Source organism: Mixophyes fleayi, chromosome 4 (genome assembly GCF_038048845.1).
Source record: "Mixophyes fleayi isolate aMixFle1 chromosome 4, aMixFle1.hap1, whole genome shotgun sequence".
NCBI classification, from domain to species: domain Eukaryota; kingdom Metazoa; phylum Chordata; class Amphibia; order Anura; family Limnodynastidae; genus Mixophyes; species Mixophyes fleayi.
This window is the reverse complement of record NC_134405.1, coordinates 181,213,657-181,236,133: the sequence shown is the minus strand read 5'-3', so window position 1 is coordinate 181,236,133 and position 22,477 is coordinate 181,213,657. Positions and strand designations below refer to the sequence as shown.

Below are 22,477 nucleotides of genomic sequence, written 5' to 3'. Positions count from 1 at the left end.
TCCCACCAGTTCTGTACCAAAGTGCATTGTTACTTGACATAGTGCTGTAAAACAGAGAACCTTTGTTACAGCCATTCATTATAACAATTCATTAAAAATGCACATGATGACCACAAAGAAAATGCTTTACTCTGTATTATGTATATAGGTCATTAAACTAATTATTATACAGTATTTCAGGCCAAGCATAAACAGGCACTGTGAAGATTAAACATTCCGGTGCACGTGATTATGCATTTCTTGGTAATAGTACATTTTCCCATGAATTTTAATGCGTTTCCTTTTAATAACTAGCATTAATAAAACATCCCAGATATTTTTCAAAATGCACTTTAATGGCTGGGTACATTTTTAGATTACTTATTGAATAGTAAAAAAATAAAACATTTTGAAACGGTATATTAGATCTTAACCAATATTGTTTTCGGTGCTTTGTAGGTTAACAAAAAGTGTAACTAAATCACTGTAGAACAGTGGTCAGTTCTGGAATATGTAGTAATTTATAAGTCTGTTGTGCCAATTCCTCTTTATTAGGCACTACGGTATTTTATGGTAATATGTAGTAAATAATCAACATGAATAAAATGCAGAAACTGCTTTACTAATCTGAACAGCATACCATGCACTTTAAATGCTAAAAAACCCACATAAAAACAATCTAAACTTCATTATGAAGATATACCATAGCTATTCATGCCCAGAGTACAACTTTTTAGTAGCAAAAACAGCCATGAAGTGTTTAGGATAAGACCTTGGATATCTCTTTCTACAAGTAAGTGAGAATGGACAAACAGTTCCATTACATACAAACGGGAGTTATTTTAAAGCATTTATCATGCTTCTCAAAGCCTATTAAAGCTCCTTGACGTTGAGTCACAAAAATATTATATGCAACTGCATTTATATACACACCGACACACTCAAATGTGATGTTGCTTGCAAGGTCAGAAACATTAACACTTGGTAAAATACTGTAGAGCATGTGAACATACATTGAAGTGCAAAGTTCACTATGCTGCAGGGACACTTTGAGATGTGATAATGAACACACCTTCCATTTAACTGTTAAAGGACAAATTACAAAATATACTTAAAATAATGCTGTGTATGCGTACCAAAATGTGTACTTATTTAGATTTGCATGTGGTGTCAGCCCCCACTTTCATCAGTGTTCCTGGAGGTGTGCAGACGTGTCTGCTGAGCGCTCCCGCTGGAGCCCTGCTGGGATCACCCATCTGGCCCGAATCTCTTACCTGGGATGCCTCCTCACGCTGCCTCTTCACTGACCTCGATTGACGCCATCCATGACTTTATCCTCTCGTGACTCCCGGCTGCCGCCGCCTCTTCCATCCACTGCTGGCCCCGGCTTCGGCCTTCCATCAAGCTGGTCTCCAATTACTCTGAGGGCCATCCAACATCTGCGTGGCCTCCTCCGCCAAAATGTGCCTGTTGAGAGTGTCGCTGCCTCAACCCGGGTCTTCCCGTCCTGACCTCCGTTGGAGTGTGACTTCCGGCCGCCGCGACTTCCACCTACTATAGGCCGCGGTCTCGGCCTACCTTCTGCTGGTCTCCGTTCTGGTCCTCCTGCGATCTCCGCTCTCTGGTCCCGCCGCCTCCAGCTGTCCCTTGCTCTGGATGCCTTGCTGCTGCCCGACTGGTTCCAGTTACATCGCCGCTGCCTGCCTGTGTCTCCTGCACGCTGCACACAGCCGAGTTTCCCGCCTGTCGCCTCCTGTTCATCCTCATCTTGTCCTCTGGTCTCCGGTCCTCCACGTTTTCCCCCCTGCATTTGGTCTCCAGGTCCGGTCTCCTGCTCCAGCCTCCTACTCCTCCGGTCCTCCACATTTTCCACCCTGTATTTGGTCTCCTGCTCCAGCCTCCTGCTCCTCCGGTCCTCCACGTTTTTTTCTCCCTGCATTTGGTCTCCTGGTCCGGTCCGACGGTCCTTCACGTCTTTCTCCCTGCACTTGGTCTCTGTTACTGCCCGGCGCACATCTGGGATTCGTCCATCTACCCACCACCGGCCTCCTCAGCTCCTGTGGACTTGCTTCCCAGTCCTGTTCACGTGGACACCCTTCGTGGACATCCTGCTGCCGTGATCACTCTGCCTTCTCCTGATTGAAATCTATGCTGAACGTATTGTATTGCTCTATATCTAGCTTTACTGACTGTTTTTGCTCTCCTCTTACCACTTCACTCTCTGGTTATCCTTTCTGTTGTGTCCTGCGGTACACTCACTATTGATGTACCTGATTGCTTAATTGGTCAGTTGTTTTTATTGTTCCCCATCTACTGTTTTGTCCTCGCGTCTTTGTAATTGCCACACCCTTTCCTCTCCTTTTTATCTGTGTTGCTCCCGTTTCCCTGTCTCTCACCATGCCGCCCCGCTCGGCTCCCATACCCATCCTCTCCCCTCGCCACCCTCTTGGCGCCAACTCTCACCGCCCCATCTCACACCCTCCGCCTCGCTCCATCAACCCTGACAATCTTATCCAAATCTCCCCTCCCTCCCCTTCTCATGTGCCCTCTGGAACTCCAGGTCCATCTGTAACAAACTCCCCTCCATCCACGACCTCTTCATCTCCCACTCTCTTAACCTCGTCGCCATCACTGAAACCTGGCTTTCCACTTCTGACACTGTCTCTCCTGCTGCTCTCTCCTACGGGGGTCTCTCCTTCACCCACTCCACCAGACCTGATGGACGCCAAGGAGGCGGAGTGGGCCTCCTATCCCCTAGCTGCACCTTTCGGGTCATTCCCACTATACCTTCCCTCTCTTTCTCCTCCTTTGAAGTTCACTCTATCCGTCTCTTCTTCCCCATCCTCCTCCGTGTCTCTGTCATCTACCGTCCCCCTGGCCCTACCTCCCTCTTCCTTGACAACTTTGCTGCCTAGCTCCCTCACTACCTTTCCTCTGACCTTCCCTCCATGATACTTGGCGACTTTTACATCCCCATTGACAACTGCTCTGACCCCGCCACCACTAAACTTCTCGCCCTTTCCACCTCACTTGGCCTCACCCAGTGGACCTCCTCTCCCACTCACAGTCTTGGCCACGCCTCAGACCTAGTCTTCTCTCATCACTGCGACCTCTCCGACTTCTCTATCTCTCCCTTCCCACTCTCTGACCACCATCTCCTCTCCTTCACTCTGTCTTCCTCCCAGGCTCCCACCTCGCCTAAATCTACCCTCACTAGGCACAACCTTGACGCTATTGACACTACAGCTTTCTCCTCCTCTCTAGAAACTCTCCTCTCACCTATTCCCTCCTTGGCCTGCCCTGACCAGGCATCCTCTCTCTACAACCTCTCCCTCACTACTGCCCTTGATGCTGTTGCCCCGGCCTCCTCCATCCCCCAACGCCGCCTCATTCCCCAACCCTGGCCCTCCAACCTCACCTGTTTCCTCCAAAAATGCTCTCGCACCGCCGAACGCCTCTGGAGGAAATCTCGTTCCCTGGCTGACTTCCTTCACTTTAAATTTATCCTCACCTCACTCTGCTCCGCCCTCTCCCTTGCCAAACAATCCTTCTTTAAGTCCCTCATTTCTTCTCAGTCCTCCAATCCCCGCCGCCTCTTTGCCACCTTCAACTCCCTCCTCTCTCCACCCCCCCCCTCCCACTTTCCGCCTCTGACTTCCCCACCTTTTTCTCTTTCAAAATTGAGGCCATCAGACTTAACATCTCCTCCTCCCTTCCCTCTCTTTCCCCCCTTTTCCCTTCACCTCCCTCCACCAACCAACTCTGGTGCTCCTTCTGCCCCACCTCGGGTGATGAAGTTCGCTCACTTATTCTATCCTCTCCACCCTCCACCTGTCCTCTCGATCCTATCCCCTCTCGCCTCCTTCGCTCTCTCTCCCCACGGCCTGCTCTTACCTCGCTCACCTCTTCAACCTCTCACTCTCCTCTGGCGTGGTCCCCTCTTCTTTTAAACATGCTCTTATCTCTCCCATCCTCAAGAAACCTAATCTTGACCCTACCTCTCCTGCTAACTATCGCCCTATCTCTCTTCTCCCCTATGCTTCCAAATTACTTGAGAGGATTGTCTACAACGCCTCACCAGACACCTCTCGGACTACTCCCTCCTTGACCCTCTCCAATCAGGCTCCCGCCCCGTCCACTCCACCGAAACTGCCCTGGCCAAAGTTACCAATGACCTCCTACTAGCCAAATCCAAGGGTCACTTCTCCCTACTCATCCTACTCGACCTCTCTGCGGCCTTTGATACCGTTGATCACCCCCTCCTGCTACAAACTCTTCTCTCTCTTGGCCTATCGGGTTCTGTCCTCGCCTGGTTCACCTCTTACCTCGCTAACCGCTCCTTCTCGGTTTCCACCTCTGGCTCTTCCTCAACCCCCTCCCCTCTCCCTGTTGGAGTCCCTCAAGGCTCTGTTCTTGGCCCTCTACTCTTTTCACTCTACACCTCCTCCCTTGGCGCTCTCATCTCCTCCTTCGGTCTTCAGTATCATCTCTACGCTGACGACATTCAACTCTACATCTCCTCGCCTGACCTCTCCCCCTCCCTTCTCTCTCGTATATCCGACTGCCTCTCCGCCATCTCCTCCTGGATGTCCTCGCGATTTCTCAAGATCAACATCTCCAAAACGGAGCTCATTGTCTTTCCTCCCCCCAGGCTCCCCTCCCACCACGACCTCTCTATCACTGTTAATAACACCTCCATCTCTTCTGTCACCCAATTTCGCTGCCTAGGCGTTACCTTCGACTCTTCTCTCTCCTTCACCCCCCACATTCAATCCCTTGCCCAAGCCTGTCGCTTCCAACTTCGCAACATTGCCCGCATCCGACCTTTCCTCTCTCAGGATGCCACCAAAACTATCATTCATGCACTCATTATCTCCCGCCTGGACTACTGCAACCTCCTCCTCTCCGGCCTCCCCCATCTTGCCCCCCTCTGCTCTATTCTTAACGTGGCTGCTAGACTCATCTTCCTATCTCGCCGCTCCTCCTCCGCATCCCCTCTCTGCCTTGCCCTACACTGGCTCCCCATACCCCACAGAATCCTTTTCAAACTCCTGACCACAACGTACAAGGCGCTCTCCCAGTCCACTGCCCCCTATATCACTGACCTCCTCTCCATTCACACTCCTGCCCGCTCTCTGCGCTCGGCCAATGACCGTCGCCTCTCCTCCACTCTGATTACCTCTTCCCACTCCAGAATCCAAGACTTCTCCCGCACTGCCCCCTTCACTGGAATGACCTGCCTCGCTCCATCCGTCTCTCTCCCACTCTTAGCTCCTTCAAACGGGCACTAAAAACCCACCTTTTCCTTAAAGCCTGCCTCCCCTCCTTTATACGCCAACTCACTCCCTCTGTACTTGTGTTTTGTTCACCCTCCCTTGGGAATTAAGCTCATTGAGCAGGGCCCTCCTCCCTCTTGTGTCCTTACCAGCTCTTCTGCTCCATCTCTACCGCATTAGCCTGCTTAGAGCTCCTGAAGTGTCAGTATTTTTTGTTTACTGTTCAGTAATGTAATACCCTGTACTGTCTACTGTTTGTGCATTGTACGGCGCTGCGGAACTCTTGTGGCGCCTAACAAATAAAGGATAATAATAATAATAATGTATCTCAAACTTTTGGCCTTTTACGTCTGGAGAATAGAGATCAAGCAAGTGTAAGCCGAGTACAGTAACGGCGAGCATATGTAAGTGTATCACCACACTTGGAGATGCAGTCTAATTAGATTTGGCCACATCACCAGATTTGCTTCTTAGAAGTGTGTCAACCCTTAGTGTTAGTGTAACAGTAGGATACCCATTCAGAGTTCCAACTTCACACTTTCTAGCACACCCAACCATAGTGTAGAGATGTGGCTTATCAGTGTAAATGTGAAAGTGGAATTACTCTATTCATACATAATATCATGTAAAGAAGGGTCATGTTTACAACCAAGAATAGTATTTGTACAATGTTATCAATAAATGAGAACGTTGCATATTCCATATAAAATGTAATTGAATACAAACACCCCCATTTTCATTGTTTACAGTTTTTTAAATTTAATGGGAATCAATCTTCTTTCCTGTAATTATCGAAATGGAAATGAAAAGAAGAAATCTGAATAGACAGACCCCAACTTATAATTATAATATAGTTATGACTCTGGAGCGGTCAATATGCAAACAGCCAATTAGAATTGGCTAGATAGCACGGATGTTGTCATCACCATCAGCACATATCTTTAAACCAGACATCTGGTACCTGCAAAATATACACCTTTTATGAAGCACATCTGGTGATGAGGCCAAGTCTAATTCTCCAGGAGGGTGCTACACATACGTACACACTGGTACTCTACTCAACTCATGTTTGCCTGACACCCGTTCTACCTCTCCAGGTGTAAGGGGCTAAAATTTTCCAGAGTTGAATAAATACTCTGATCCTTCTAACCTTTCAGGATATTGTGTCTACTCTCAACAATGAATCTTGAAAATAAAGAAAACTGATTATTACAAAGCAGGAGAATATTATAAGGATATATTCCACTATTAGAGACATGATTAAGATATGGAACTATTGAAACCAAGGCAAGATATGGAAGTACCCGAAAAAGGACTCAAATTGGTCAGATGTGCAAAGTAGAACCTGCATATTATTGAAAAGGACATGCAGAAAGGTTTAGCGGATATAAACTTATCACAAAAGTAAGGCCTAGCCAATACTACAAGTGCTTTTGTGATATCTAATTATATATATATATATATATATATATATATAGCAGAGATGACCCTTCTCAAGCTTACAATCTAATAGGTAGGAAACATTTGATATACTGTATAAGCTGTTTGTTGCCATGGAGTGCTGTCTGAAGTGGTGTTGCACCAGAGGCCAAGCTGCATATGGTTATTGCTAAGAAAGATGAGTGGAGTTAGGTAGGTGGTTTTGGTTGCAAGCATAGATGGAGAATGATGTGTATTAGTCAAGTTACACTTCAATAGCCTTATGGGAAATGAGGGTAAGCAAAGGACAATTAAAGGGAAAAAAGAAAAAAGAGAGGTGTAAAGTGGGAAAGTAAAAATTAGTATGAAAAAGAGGGAGAAAGCAAAAGCAAGAAACAAGAGTGATCGAGAAAGAAAGAAAGACCAGAGGCGCAAAGAGGGACTAGACATTGATCTGATGAAATAAGCAGTATTGGACAAAATTATAGATGTAATGTAGGTAATGAAAATACTGTATTCTTCTGGACTTAATATTAACAAGAAATGTAAATAAAACATTTAATTGCATAGGCACATAGCATATATAAAGTATCTGAAGACGTATTTTCTGCACTCATCGCACCATCAACCCTAATCCCTCTCCCCTGCTGCAACCCCACTTCTAGCTCACCTCTTCAACCTGTCTTTCTTCAGTGGCAAACTTTCATTCTCTTTTAAACATGCATTCATCTCACAAATTGTAAAGTAACCATTTCTCAATCGAGCCACTCTTTCCAACTACCGCTCTATTTCTCTCCTCTCCTTTGCCAACTAAACTATTTGAGCGATTAGTGTACAAATGCCTGTATCACTTTCTCTCTTCTCACTACATTTTCGACTCTCTGCAATCAGGCTTCTTCCCCCGACATTCCACTGAAACAGCTCTCACAAAAGTGATTAATTATATACTTACTGCAAAGTCTAAGGGTCATTTCTCCATACTCCTTCTCCTGGACCCCTCTGTTGCTTTTGACACTGTTGATCTCTCTTCTTCTCCATTGGCCCTTATGATACAGTTCTTTTCTGGTTCACGTCCTACCTATTGAACCACTCCTTTAGTGTTTGTACCTCTGGCACATCCACCCCTCCATCCCATTATATGTTGGGGTCCCACAAGGCTCTATTAACGGCCCTTTACTCTTTTCACTGTACACCTCTTCTCTTGGGAAAATAATTAACTCAGTCGGCCTCCAGTACCACCTCTACGCTGAAAACACAAAAATCTATATCTCTTCCCCTGACCTCTCCCCTTCTGTACTATCTTGTGTAACCAAATGTCTTCCAGCTATCTCCACATGGATAACTCAACGCTACCTGAAGCTCAACATGTCCAAAACAGAACTATGATCTTTCCTCCTCCCAGATTTACCACCTCCCGTAAATCTTCATTACTGTAAATAACACCAGAATTTCCTCAGTTCCCCAAGCCTGATGCCTTGGTGTCACACTTTACTCCTCCCTCTGCTTTATTCCTCACATACAGAATCTCTACCAGTCCTGTTGACTCCACCTTAAAAACATTGCCAGTATGTGCCAGTTTCTTAAACAACATGCTACCAAAATTCTTATACATTCTCTCATCAACTCCCATCTTGACTACAGCAACCTCCTACTATCTGGAATTCCCGATACCCATGTATCCCAACATTATTGCATCCTAAATGCTCCTGCAACATTGATCTACCTCACTCACCATTCCACATCTGCGGCACCATTTTGCATATTCCAACACTTCCTGTGTCCTCCTTAATCCAATTCAAATTACTCCCCCTTGCCTACAAAGCCTTTACCACCACCATTCCCTTCATACATCTCAAATTTCATACCAAAATACTCTCCTTCCTTCTTAGATCTACATCTGACCTGTGCCTTGTCTCGTCCCTGGTAACCACCTCTCACTCCTGCCTACAAAACTTCTCCCACACAGCTACCCACTTGCAGAATTCCCTACCATATCCAACCAACCTTCAAATCTTTAGACGCTCTCTGAAAACCCAGTCTTGTTTTAGAGCTTACCTTATCACAGATTATACTATAAACACTAATGCACTCTCACAACTGCCCCAATCTCAACTCTGAGTCACACTTGCTCCTCTTGTTTCAGCTGTGCCCTCTACCACTTACAATGTAAGCTCTTTAATGTCAAATGTTTTGATTGGTAAATGTCACATTGGTCTGACTGTAAATGCATACGGGCTGTGAATGAATCCCATCTGCAATGCCTCTAAATGGAACCATTAAAACTGGTTCAGGGTCTTCAGATCCCTCATGTACAGCATTATCATCATCATCATCATCATCAGTTATTTATATAGCGCCAACATATTCCGTAGCGCTTTACAATTGGGGACAAACGTAATAAACTAATAAACAAACTGGGTAAAACAGACAAAGAGGAGAGAAGGCCCTGCTCGCAAGCTTACAATCTATGGGACAATGGGAGATTGACACATGAGGTTAAGTATACATTTTGCATCTTGGCCCAGCCAGACTGCAAAGGTAGGGTGACTCATAAGCTAAATGATCCTGTCACACAATAATGTTGGTCCGGGGGTAGTTGTCTTGTGTGAAATTGTGTAACAGGCTAAAGGTAGTGAGGTTAAGATGGTGGTTGAGGAATATTATACGCTTGTCTGAATAGGTAGGTTTTCAGAGAACGCTTGAAAGTTTGTAGAACAGAGGAGAGTCTTATTGTGCGAGGGAGAGAGTTCCATAGAGTGGGTGCAGCCCGAAAAAAGTCCTGTAACCGGGAATGGGAGGATGTAAAGAGGGTGGATGAGAGACGCAGATCTTTTGCAGAACGGAGTTGCCGAGTTGGGAGATATTTTGAGACAAGAGAGGAGATGTATGTTGGTGCAGCCTTGTTGATGGCCATATAATGTGCTTTTCTTTTACAGCTGCTAAAATTCCAGTTTCCCAGAAACCCCAGTGATGTTTTTAATATATCAGTAAAGAGTGCAGCTTTGACTGCTGTAATTACACAGTGTTACAATGTAGTGCATGCGAGTACTCATCAATTGGATCCAATCTGAATAGTTCCCAGCAGAAGGACGAAGGAACAAAAGTAGATTGCACTGATTTCAGGGGCACTGAAATATTCTGACAGATATATTCTGTAACATGCCATAACTGTAAAAACTTTTACACGGCCTGTAGATTGTTAGAAAATTGCCACCTCCTAACTTTTTGTCGTGGCACCTAAGTTACTAATTTATCTAGACGTGGTTATAACATTTGGTTGAAATATGGTTAGAAATGTTCTTTGCTGTATGACATGTACCTGGAAAGCAAAACAGTTATTTCATTGAAAGTGTAGGCCGCCACATCTCCAAAGACATGTACTATTCCAGTCATCTGGAAATTTTCTCTGCGGCTCCATAAAAAGGAAACACACCTATTAATCTCATTTACATAATCTTGTCCTGCAAAATGAAATATTCTTTATGTGGATGCATAACTAGAAATATTCATCTACCTAGGCTGCACTGAGCATGGAACACAACCAATCTACTGAGCTTGTCTCATCACAAGATTACCCAAACATTACACCCCCACAGACGCTGCCATCTTTACCTGCAAATTCATGCAATTCCACATAAAAGCAGATGCAATAGGTGCAGAGGGCGTATACACTAGGCTCTATCATAAATCACCGTACCTGAGATTAAGCAGAGCAACAAACTTTGCATGACTTTAACATTTGTAACATCAGCACTATTCAGAACATTTCTCCACTTCGAAAATCAGTTCAACAATGTTGTGAATGAGACAAGGTATAGGACAGTGGCATGGTAGAAACTGAATAGTGGTGGTGGTGGGGGGGAATATACTTTTATTTTTTAAATAAGAGTGCAGAAACAGGATGACAAAAGTTGCTGGATTAGTTGTCATTTCCAAGCCACACTCTCTTGTGGCTTGAATAGATACATTCTTAAATAAGAATAAATAGATTAAGTGCTGGTTAAGAGAGATGTTACCATATTGTCTGAAATATTGTTAGCCAAGCCTATAACTATGTGCTTCCTTGATTGGCTGCCTAGAAAAAAGAAAACATTATTTTGATCTCTGCCCTGTGGAAAATGAATGGACTATCTCCTGTGATCCTTTAAATGATACAGCCCTTTTTTTGACCGAAAGGAAAGAACATTCAAAAGGAAGCATGGGCTAGGCGCTATTTTTATTCTAGATCTGTTTACCATGGATGCAGCCAACTGGATGCCCATGGATTCTACCACTGCTGAAGCCATAGCTCTAGCATAAAAAATAGAATCTAAAAATGATTCACAAAAAAGTCAATTCCGTTTTGCAAACCCAAGTATTTAAGTAGTCATAGTCTACTAATCTTCTCTCTATGTTCACATGTAGGGTACTGGCCCTTAATCAGAATGCTCTTGAAGCTGAAGCCACTGTCGCACCCTTAAGTATAATCCTGGAGGATATATGCAATTTCTTGAAACCACATTTTGTGACTTCATCTGCCTGGAAAGAATACCTATGGTCCATTATCTTCCTATTAGGTTGGCCTGTAGTTGTTATTATGTATTAACCATATTTGTAAGAACTTTGTGTACATGAAAACTCTATTTTTCTGATGATCTTGAAAAAGGATGGAAAAATAAGGATGGGTGGAAATAGGAGCTTGCGCATAATAATTAATTCCCATAGACTTATTAATGTGTTCAACAATGTCAAGGTTAAAGAACCTGGGAAAATGGTGGACAAATAATTAATTATAGTCATATCAAATGACTAACAGACAGAAAGATCAGGGCTTATATCCTTTATATTTTCAATAATATGTGACATCTTGTTGTCCCTTGTTTATTGTCTTATTTAAAAACAAAATAATCTTTCATTGATTTCATCATCCAGCTAATTATTTCTTAAACACGTTCAGAGGGTTGAGTATTATCAGTCTCAGTATCACAAGCTGTATAGTAAACTCCAACATAACCACACACTAAGTAGTGAGACTTTCTACTTTTTTTTACCCATTAGGAAGAGAGAAAAAGAATAGCTAACTAACTAAACCAAAACTCCTAAATAAACAGAAAACACACCTGACTAGAGGCTGACTAGGTTTGGTGTCTTTCACCTTTTTAGGGTCTGGCTACAATTCCATTGCTGCAGGATTTTGAGCTTCCAGTAGTGCTTCACACATATTTAACTGTGCAGACCCAGCATCTTTTAAATCCCCATTCTCTGCCCTTGTTTGAGCACTTAATCTCCTCCATTGCTTCCCCATGAATGTCTGCTGCATTTCCTGTCTCAACTCAAAGTCTAATGTCTGCAGTCAAATGTGCCACCAGGTGTTGACCACATCTGCCTACCACCCCGTGCTGAGCCAGCAATGCACACAATGCCTCTTTAATGTGTCAGATGTGGTGTTTGACACTGTTATAGGCCACAGTCTCACCTGCACCATGTAACAACACTACTCACAGAACTGCATGTTGCCAGTGGCCTGGCCTTTCCTGCCTGTCAAATTAAAACAAGAATGGCCAATGCCAAATGTGTAGCATCAAATATAGAATAAAAAATAGCAGCCAGGAAAAATGAAGCTTGCAACCTTCAGAGTTATTCTGACACATATAGTTCTTTGGAACTCTAATGTAAAAAAATGGTTAAGGAAGAACAATAGTGTACACTGTGCGATAAGTAGATTTCTTTTAGATAATGAAAAGCACTCACCCAAAGTTGGTCATGTAAACACTTTGGACAATATTACACCAATGTGTAAAAGAAATTCACTTATCACACAGTGTACACTATTGTACTTTCTTATCCATTTTTCTACATTAGAGTTCCAAGGATATACAGTATATGCCCTGGAATAACCCCCCTCATTTTTACTTGTCCCCAATTTTGCTCTTTCGTAATCCTGTAGTAACAGCAGATAAGATCTAAACCCTCTGCCCTCTTCCCAATATCATATATCCCCGAAGCCTCACTTGATGCAGGTCTTATCCCTTGAGATGAGCTCTACGTATCCTCTCTAAAGGCGTCCTCCACTATGTCATTCCAAGACTTCAGCCCCGACAGGTTAACTGAAATCCATAGATAATGGAAATGAATTCTGTTGGGCTGCTTCACTAAGGTATGCAGCCATGCATGTAAATAGAATATCCACCAATATTCAGAAAATAGTATAGAACACAAAATTATACATACATTTGTGCTCCGTTCTTTGCACAACGGGATGATCAAAACTCCAGGTATATTCTTTCCCAGATGCAGTTTTATACACAAATATGCATGATCCTAATAGGACTCATATGTCCAGGTAAAAAAAATATACCAAACAGTGTAATATGTCACAATATGAATATTCAATAGCAAGTCCACCACCATACAGAAGGGGGTATTCGACTTTTCACCATGGATGCCAGATGTGTAAATGGAAGTTCAACAGTGCTCTTCTACTTCCCACATCCCCTTAGGGTATATGCTTACACAATACTGGAAACAATAAGAACGCCTTTTTTGGTGTCATTTCTTCTGTTCACATGGTCAAGTGTATGGATTGAAGATTTTGACGAAAAAGTGGAGGAAGAAGCCTGATTTTGAGAAGCTTATTGTTTCCAGTAAGCATATACCCTAAGGGGATTTAGGAAGTAGAAGAGAACTGGTGAACTTCCATTTACACATCTGGCATCCATGGTGGAAAGTCGAAGACCCCCTTCTGTATGGTGGTGGACTTGCTATTGAATATTCATATTGTGACATATTTCACTATGTTTGGTATTTTCTTTTTTTTTTCCTGGACATATGAGTCCTATTAGGATCATGCATATTTGTGTATAAAACTACATCTGAGGAAGAATATATCTGAAGTTGTGATCATCCCATTGTGCAAAGAAGGGAGTGCAAGTGTATGTATAATTTGTGTTCTAAGTTAACTTAAATCTCACAAACTGAGAACTACACTCAAGCCCTGAGCTCTTGCTGGCAAAGCCTCAACTGTTGACTCACTCCGCCCCATTGGGGAAGTAAAGTTCACTCCTGCAGACTTCACCAGCCAGTGAGCTGAACTGACCACCTCCAGGGAATAAAAGTGATAATAACCACTCTGGGCTTATGACAAGCTCCCCGCTGCAGTCATGAACCGCCAGTTGACGCCTATTGGGTGATTAATCTGATTAAAGATTTGTGCCATGGGGTTATTTTAGTCAACTGGTTTGTTAAACTAAAAATTCTGAGAAATAATATACATAATTTGTGATGTTTATTATACTTTTCTAAAACATATTAAAAAATCTGAATGTTTTATTTTTAATCAGAAAAATAGCCACAGCCAGTAAAGTAAACCTGTGGTGCTCCTGCAGAGTTTAGTCTGCCTGCAATTTATCACGTCAGTGTCACTATGTTTCCTGCACGTCACTGGCGCACCATTGTGATGCATGGGGTTAGCAATCTCTATGAGCCAGGAACTACCGACTTAATGTAAAGTCAAACAACTAGAGACAATGACCACAGCTTAGGAGTATATACCAGTTGATAAATCATCTACATTGTTGGGTTAAATAGCAATCATTGATCTACATGAACACATTTAACCTGGAAATAAGTGCTGAAAACTCAAAAATCTCATCAACCTAAAAACTAAAAAAAATGCAGTTATGTACACAGGAGCATAACCAGACACTACCAAGCCCCAAAGCAATATTACAAAGGGGGCTCTCCCTTCCAGCTATGTCAGTACTGTGCCAATTTACCTCTTACCATACAACTATCCCCTGCTGGCTAGTAGGTTTACACAATTCTGGACTTTTCCCAGCTGTCAGACAAAAGTTGACCGCTGCTGTCTCCCGTATTCCTCTTCATTCCAGATCAGTGTTTAGCACCCATGCCAATCTCCTAGAAAACTACTTTCTTTAGACCGGGTGCCTAAACCTCCATGTTAAATAAAAGTAGGTGGTGAGAAGGGGCTTCCAGCTACTGTTTAACACCTGGGAGAAGTCACCACTCGGATTGTACAAGACAGCAGGGTCAGTGGATTTAGTAAAGGAGGTTAAGCAGGGGCACTTGCCCTCTCCCAGCTGCAGGCCCAGTAGCGGCTGCACCCCATGCTACTATAAACGTTACATCTTTTGATGTATAGTTCAACTATTTGCTTCTAGCATCATTCACTCACACAATAACAATAACTGTCAATGGTCAATGTTCCAAAGTTATTTTCATGGATGTATATGATCTTATCTAGTCTGATTCCACATTAGAAAAATTACAAAACCTGATAAAATAAATGATAATATATTCGGCAAACATTTGTCAATTGTATATAGGGAATATAATTGCAGTATTCTGTATGTTTTGTTTAAGAGAAAAATTTGGAGTTATAAAGCAGAGTGTATCGAAGGTATGAGTAGAGCATTCACAGATAAAGAAAAACATTGCAAGTTGGATCTTGTGAAGGACTTTGAAAATGATTCACATTCCATCAACACCAATTAGATCAAATCTATGTAATTCAGACAGAAGCTAATAGAAACAACATAGCATTTGAAAAATAATGTTTCTAAAAATAATATATCATGTATCTTGTTTGTAGGTCAAACACTGCTAGATAGAGCCCACCATATACTCATTAGAGCAAAAAAATAAATAAAAAAAAAAGTATTCTAATGCTTGCAACCAAAGTGATGCATAGAATCCACTAATATTTATTTTGTTTTCCAATCATGTACGATTTGAATGATGGGTGGACTGACAGCTGTGATCTTGGCAGAGAAACAAGGTGAATAAGGGAAAAACTGGCACCGATGTAAAGCTGGTCACTTTTAAATAAGGAACAAATATGCATGGCAATTGAGAGCAGGCAAACAGCTTTTGGAGTCCATATTTCATTCCATAGCCCAGACCAAAACTTGGCATCCTATCTTCCATGCTGTCTATTGCTGGATACTATGTCAGCTGTGACTTGTGAAGCGAAATTTTGTTAAGGTATGCGAACAAGAATGTTTTTACCATGAAAAGAAAGAACATTATTAAATGTTTTGGTTAAAAAAAAAAAAAAAAAAAGGATTTTTTATTTTTATTAATAAAATTTCCCCCAATTTTCTTTTTAAATGCAATTATCATGTTATAATGGTTTGAAAAGCACATTGTATGTTTTTAAATCTGCACCTGTATACTCAATGTTTAAAAAAAGAGAAAACTGTAAAGAAAAGGACTGAGTAAAAGAAATTAGCAAAAAGAGGGATGAAGAACATAGGAAAAAACGTTCATGCGCAAGGTCCCATATGTCTGATATGCATACGCTAAACAGACAATGAAATCACAGGGCCATTGAATGGAGGAGAAAAATGTTAAACTAGTAAAAATAACTTTATCACAAATTAACTATGATATGTGCAGAAGATTAAAAATGGAACAAATCCTGCTTAAGTATGCCAGACATGTGAATGGTGTCAACATTGTCCACACCATTTTTGATTAACTTTACATTAAGTGCATAAAAAAACATTTCTGAGGGATATTTTCATATTACACTGCTTGCAGTATGAATGAAAATTGCAACACTAAACATTAATTGTAAAGTGGTCACAGAAATCAAAAGTAAAAACATTAAATATATACACCACACATTATGACACTTAGGCCTTGTTTAGGAAATCTGGCACTAAATAGATCCTAAAATCTTGGTGGTGGGCTAATATCTATCTGTTAGACATGTTCATATGTGAATCAACAAACCATTTAATAAAGGTTATGAATGTTACCTCAATATACGGAATGATTTTGCAAGAGAAATCCTCCAGTAGCCACTTTTTAGTGAGTTCATGAAATATTACCAGTGGAAGGCAGAAAAAAATAATCAAAAAGTCCCAAAAAGCCAAGTTTGCCAAAAGTGAGTTGGATATACTTCTCATATAGTAATTGTGGCAAACTATGCACATTACAGCCATGTTGCCCATAATCCCAATAACAAATATAATAATGGATAAGCACATAACTGCATAGGCACCATATGAATCTTCTGTTAATGGATAAAATGGATTCTTTATGTGCAGCTTTTTATTGGTTGTATTTTTTGGTACCAACGCTTGATTAACTTCCATGCTATCGGAAAACACTTTCAAATCATTGGTCGCAAAGGGAACTGATCCATTTAAGAATAATGTGTGGGGTTCTCTCTCTTTTCGTGCATTTGGGTTTTGAGAAGTTTCGTTGAAATCCACTAAAATTATTTTTTCATTCTTGATTTTGTTTGAGTTGTCATCGCCTGTCTTCCATTGGTGCTCATAGGTATCCCTTTTATTTCTAGAATTGATGTTTATCATTGCCCCATTGTCAGGTGTGTCAGCACTATACCTGGTGTCCACGGCTGTGTTGCTCACCTTTCTATACTCCCAGAGAAAGGTTTCAGATTGCTTATGTGGTGCAGGTGTTCTGTTTCCTTTTTGCTTGTCATTTTGTTGATGTCTATTTTGTTGAATCAAACTGGGATCCATAGACTTCCTTAAGCTCCCATGTATAAATTTACAAATAATATTCCTTAAAATCCCTTCACGGGTAGAGTTCTCACCAACAGTTTGACTGCTTGATTCTCTAGAATAAACTTTGTCTGGAGAAAGAGAGAGACCATGACACCATCTTGTGCCATCTTCATGTGCCACATTGTTTAAATCTTGCAATTCATGGTTGATTACTATTGAAGTTCCAAAGAATGCAAAAAAAAGGGAGTAATATGGTAACCGCATGTTTATAATTCAACATTCAGTTAAAAAAACAAGAAATAAATTGATTGTTCCATACATGTCACTTGATCCAAAGGTGCTAGACAAAAGCAGTGAGACGAGAGAAATGATATGGTGTAAATAAATTACACACTTCCTGGGATTAAGTTTCACCTTTCTTTACAGGTGTATAGTACTGAAGATACAGAATGTAAATGACAAGGCAATTCAGTGTGCTGAAGCCATTCCAGTATTGGTGCACAAGCTGCAAGTAGAAAAAGTTAAGATTGCTAACGCTGTACATCCATACAAATACCGGGGCTCCACCCTTCTTGTGCCACTGTCTTTGTAAGAACTGTTAGCTTTATCCTGACTGCTCATTTACATTGTCTTCCTTTGCTTCACTGCAAAGACACAGCTCTTTCTCCTCTTATTAAGCACAAATGAAAATAATCCCTCTCAGCCTCCGAGTAAACAGGTTGCAGAGATGTCATGAGATCAGATTAAAGGCTGGGCATAAAAAGCTAGTGAGATCAGCCATTCACAGGGAAATAGACAATTCCATTTAATTTTCCTTTGTCTGTGTTCTAGATAAGTGAGAATAAGGTGAAGCTCTGTGGGTTGTCAAGGAGCAGGAGCAGAGAGACCTCTGCCTCTGAAGCTGCTTCTCCCTGGCTGTACTGCTGCTGTCACTGCTGTACATGTAGAGAAGTACTGAAGAGCCCCGCCTGCAGGTTTTACAAGACGATTCTCTGCGCCTGTGTAGGGGCTGTAAACGAGACAGCCTCTCTCCTCCCTTCTATACAGTATCTCTTCATCTAATGTCACTCCAAAACAATTATCACACCTTGCTGTGTGCTCTCACAATGTATCTGGTTCCATCTGCAGCAAGGGAAGCTCATTGAAAACATGTCTTGCATTTTAGGAATCTTTAAATATCCTCTCACAGTTTCCAACAAAGAAAAATAATCCTTTACCTCAGTACATTGTACCAGCACTTGCGGCAGCGGTGCCATTCTCTGTCTGGGCAAAGCATAGCTAGTTCTCTTAGCACTGAAGCTGACACAAAGGCTGTGCAGGAGGAGGGAGAGTGGGGGAATGAACAGAAGCTGTTAATGCTGCAAGTAAAATCTAGAAGCAGCTGGCTGAATGTTTTCCTATCAGGGTAATAGAGAATCCCTGCAGTAGAAATGTAAACCTATGTTACCTTTATCTAAACTGTAGGTTGTTACAACCTGTACTTGTATGAAAACGTAAAATGGGATTTGTTAATTTGATTTTTTGTTCGGTATTGTGCAATGCAAGGTGCGGTAGCCAGAGGAACAGCACTTAAAGTCATTTAATCTATTATAATTGTTGATAAAGGGCATTGTTCAAAATAAATCTTATTTTTATTTTTGCCAAGAACCATTAGGAAACTCCAGCATAATTACAAGAATGCATATTCAGATAATTCAACATCAAATGTTACCAATCAATATGTGGCATACACTTGCCTATGAAGATCTGGCACAAGGAGGAGGATCAATGCTGAGACTGGGGGCACATTCAGCTCTGTATAAAACTGGGACTTAAAAAAGAATCCCTAAAACTCTAATTAGTACAAGGGGTGTTCAAATTGTAACTACACACTGCCTCTAGGCAAATACATACCTTTCTGCTGTACAGGGGTGAAAATACATTGCATATTATAATTAATCAGTTACCTTGGGTCTGAACATTTAATCATAATCATATGAGTGTTTTAAATGTGAAGCATAGTAACATAGTTTTTTATGGTAACTTGAAGACTCATCAAATTATTTCTTCCCAATTTGGCAATTGATAGTAATCTTGCGAGCAGGGGCCTCTAACCTCTCTGTATGTATTACCCAGTATTGTTTTATTACTGTTTGTTCCCAATTGTAAAGCACTACGGAATTTGCTGGCGCTAGATAAATAAATGTTGATGATGATGATGATGATGATGAATTATTATCAGCACAGATGGGTTGAGAATTAAAATATTGACAAATTTGCCATCAGGCAAATGTACACTTGTCTCTGCAAAAATAATCAGAGAGAGTTCAACAGTATGAGCTTAGCACTATTTTCCATACTGATTAGGGAGAGCACCCCATAGCATAGAAATACCGGAGTATAATTATTTGTAAAATGAAATTGGATCCAGGATGACTGATTCCGTTCAGTCAGAAGCACCAGGTAATTTAGTTGTTGGGATATATAAGAACAAAGTGTTGACTTCATGACTGGGCTCAAGCCAACAATTAACAGATACAATGTGGTGCATAAAATATAATAATGCATTTCAATATAATGAGAATGCTAAAACAATGAGTATATTTCAGATGCATTACTTATAATTGACAATCATAAACATCATGTAAAGGTGTATTTTGCATGTTTAGGTGACTAGTTCTCTCTAAGGATATGTATTCATCTTCTATGAGTACATATCCATTGTAGAGCAGCACCTGATCACAATAAGAAACATGTCAGTACTTACAGTGCCGACTCAAATGTTGGATGGACTCTGGAGATGCACTTGAGGCATTTCTGGTCTGTCACATGTATCGCAAGTTCTGAGAAAGCATTTTTTATAGTGATCAGAAGATCATCATTTTTAGGTCTGTTAATGCTGCATTCACCTTCTGATAAATGCAGTTCAAAGCAATATACAAGTGGAGGCTCTACACACACCAATAAGTATATGCCTTTAGGTTGTTCTGTAATTTTGCATCAATATGACTTACAATGTGATTTATCTTCATCTAAGTCTAAATATATATTAAAACAATAACACAAGTTATCTACAGCACCTTTCAGGTGTTTATCAGTCACATTGATCTAACATACATTTGTAGGTCAAAAATTGTGCTCTAGTATAATTAACTGATGACAGTAACATAAAAAAGAAAAATATAATCCATCACTAAATGAACGAAGGATGAAAAGTGAGTATCTAAAGTTGCTCAAACAGGGAAGTCCAATCCCTATCCACTTTGACCAACAGATAGTGGACGCAACACTTTACTCTGAATTGTGTTTCTGCTTTATGCTAAGTAAACCTTTAAGATCTTTGCTTGTGCCTGACCTTTGGATATAAACATATAGGGGACACATATACTGACACACACAAGGGACACAGACAGACATAGACCTGCCTACGTTCTGGGATAGATGCTGAGAATAGTGTTGAGTAATTAAGAAATAAATAGAACTCTTGATTTGTTAATTCTAAAAGAACATCAATTTCAGATGAATTAACCTCTACTTTACAATGTGTCTCTATTACTGACTAAGATATACAGGCAACAGTCCAGGGTAGACCAAAATTCACTGAAGTCTATGCAAATAGCTCACCCAATATGGTTTCTGCTTTGGTGACAAATTGTTACAATTGATCATCAAGTGGTGATCACCAAGTGGTGAATTAGACTGCGCAGTGGGAAGTGACAGTATCCTGGCCCACTTCGACCACATACACACATATATTATATATATATATATATATATACATATATATATACACACACACATACACATTATATATATTGTAACAAAAGGAGGCATTTAGCTGGCAATATGCAGAGAAAGCAGGGAAGTAGAGTAAAACATTTGTGCAGTAATGCACCTAGATTGAATGTAAAGACCTATGTATGAAAAGCAATAGTTTAAATTTGGTTTAACTTACATGACTTGAAATCCTTCCTCTCAGCAAACAGAGTGTGTCTGTTTGAATTACAGAGCCAGTGATGGGCGTTTCCTTTTAAAGAGAAGGTGGGTGTGTCACCTGTCCATCAAGCTAAGGCTGGGGGAGGAGTATCAGGTATAAAAGCTTGTTTGTATCATTTGTGCACGGAGATCAACGCTGGGGAAGCTGGCTGGTCTTGAGAGAGCTGAGCTATGTCTAGCTAGCGTTTAGGGTCTCCAGGAAATGCTGCGGAATCTGTACGATGTCAAACATTTACCATCCTGATAATAAAGCTACGTAAAAAGGAAGAAGTTGTTCGCGTGTGCTTCTGCAGTAGTGGGCTTTTGCCACAAGTGGTGTCAGAAGTGGGATACTCCGGGAAGCAAGTTTCCGCTACCCAACCCACGCAGACATCAACATGGAGGAAGTACTGAGAACCCTCGTGAATGTGGCCGCTGTGCAGCAAGAACAGCAAGCTCAGATGCTACGAGTTGCCGAGGCACAGGTGGAAAACACAAGGCTCTTAAGAGAAGAGTTAAGCCAGGTGAGGCATGACAGAAATGAATCACTTGGTCCTGTTCTCCAGAAAATGTCGCCAGGTGATGACATAGAAGCATATCTGGTGTCCTTTGAGAGACTTGCAAAAAGGGCAAAATGGCCTCCTAAAGACTGGGCTGAGAGGCTGGCGCCATATCTGACTGGTGAAGCTCAGCGAGCTTATATGGATCTAGATGAGGAACGGGCCTCTGACTATCTGTGCCTAAAGTCTAAGATATTGGCTCGCATTGGAGTTTCCGTGCCAGGCCGAGCCCAGCGCTATCACCAATGGCGCTATGATAAAGAAAAACTGGTCAGAGCGCAAGTGGTTGAGCTTTCTAAAATTTTAAAGAAATGGCTGCAGCCTGAGGAGAATTCACCTTCTCGGATTATTAAAGTTCTGGCGATAGATCACTGCATCCGGGGGCTGAACCGCGATTTGTTTATGAAGAACTAGCCACCGTGGTAGAAAGGTTTTGTGCGCTACAGCAAATGACTAAAGAACCTGCATTTGTGCCAAAGCCGCTGCCACACCACAATCCTTGCTACAGGGCCCAATGGCAAAACTGCTACGGACAGAGGGCCAGGTGCAAAGCTGTCTAATCTGAAGTGTTTTGAATGTGGTGAGCCAGGCCACTTTAAGGCAGTGTCCTAAACTACCGGAACCCATGGACTGTTCCGTGGCACATATTGGGCCTGCTTTTCCAAGCTGTTTTACCATGAGTCCCACATCAGGAAGTTCTTGTTTGTTCCGGGTGACTGTGCTAATCAACCAAAACCTTGTTCTGGCCTTGGTTGACTCGGGGAGTGAACTCTCATTGGTTTCCAGCTCTGCCTTACCCGAAACCACAACG

The 22,477-nt window shown here is 41.7% G+C and overlaps 1 protein-coding gene across 1 annotated transcript in view; it reads right to left on the bottom strand.

Annotated features, from left to right (window-relative positions):
• The window catches only part of GPR37 (G protein-coupled receptor 37), a 32,724-nt gene extending 14,336 nt beyond the window's left edge, over positions 1 to 18,388 (bottom strand). Inside the window, exon 1 of the mRNA XM_075208925.1 lies at positions 16,436 to 18,388. Within this exon, the coding sequence (XP_075065026.1) occupies positions 16,436 to 17,416 (981 nt within the window). The 5' untranslated portion in view covers positions 17,417 to 18,388. The remainder of the gene's footprint in view (positions 1 to 16,435) is intronic.
• Between the last annotated feature and the right edge of the window lie 4,089 nt (positions 18,389 to 22,477).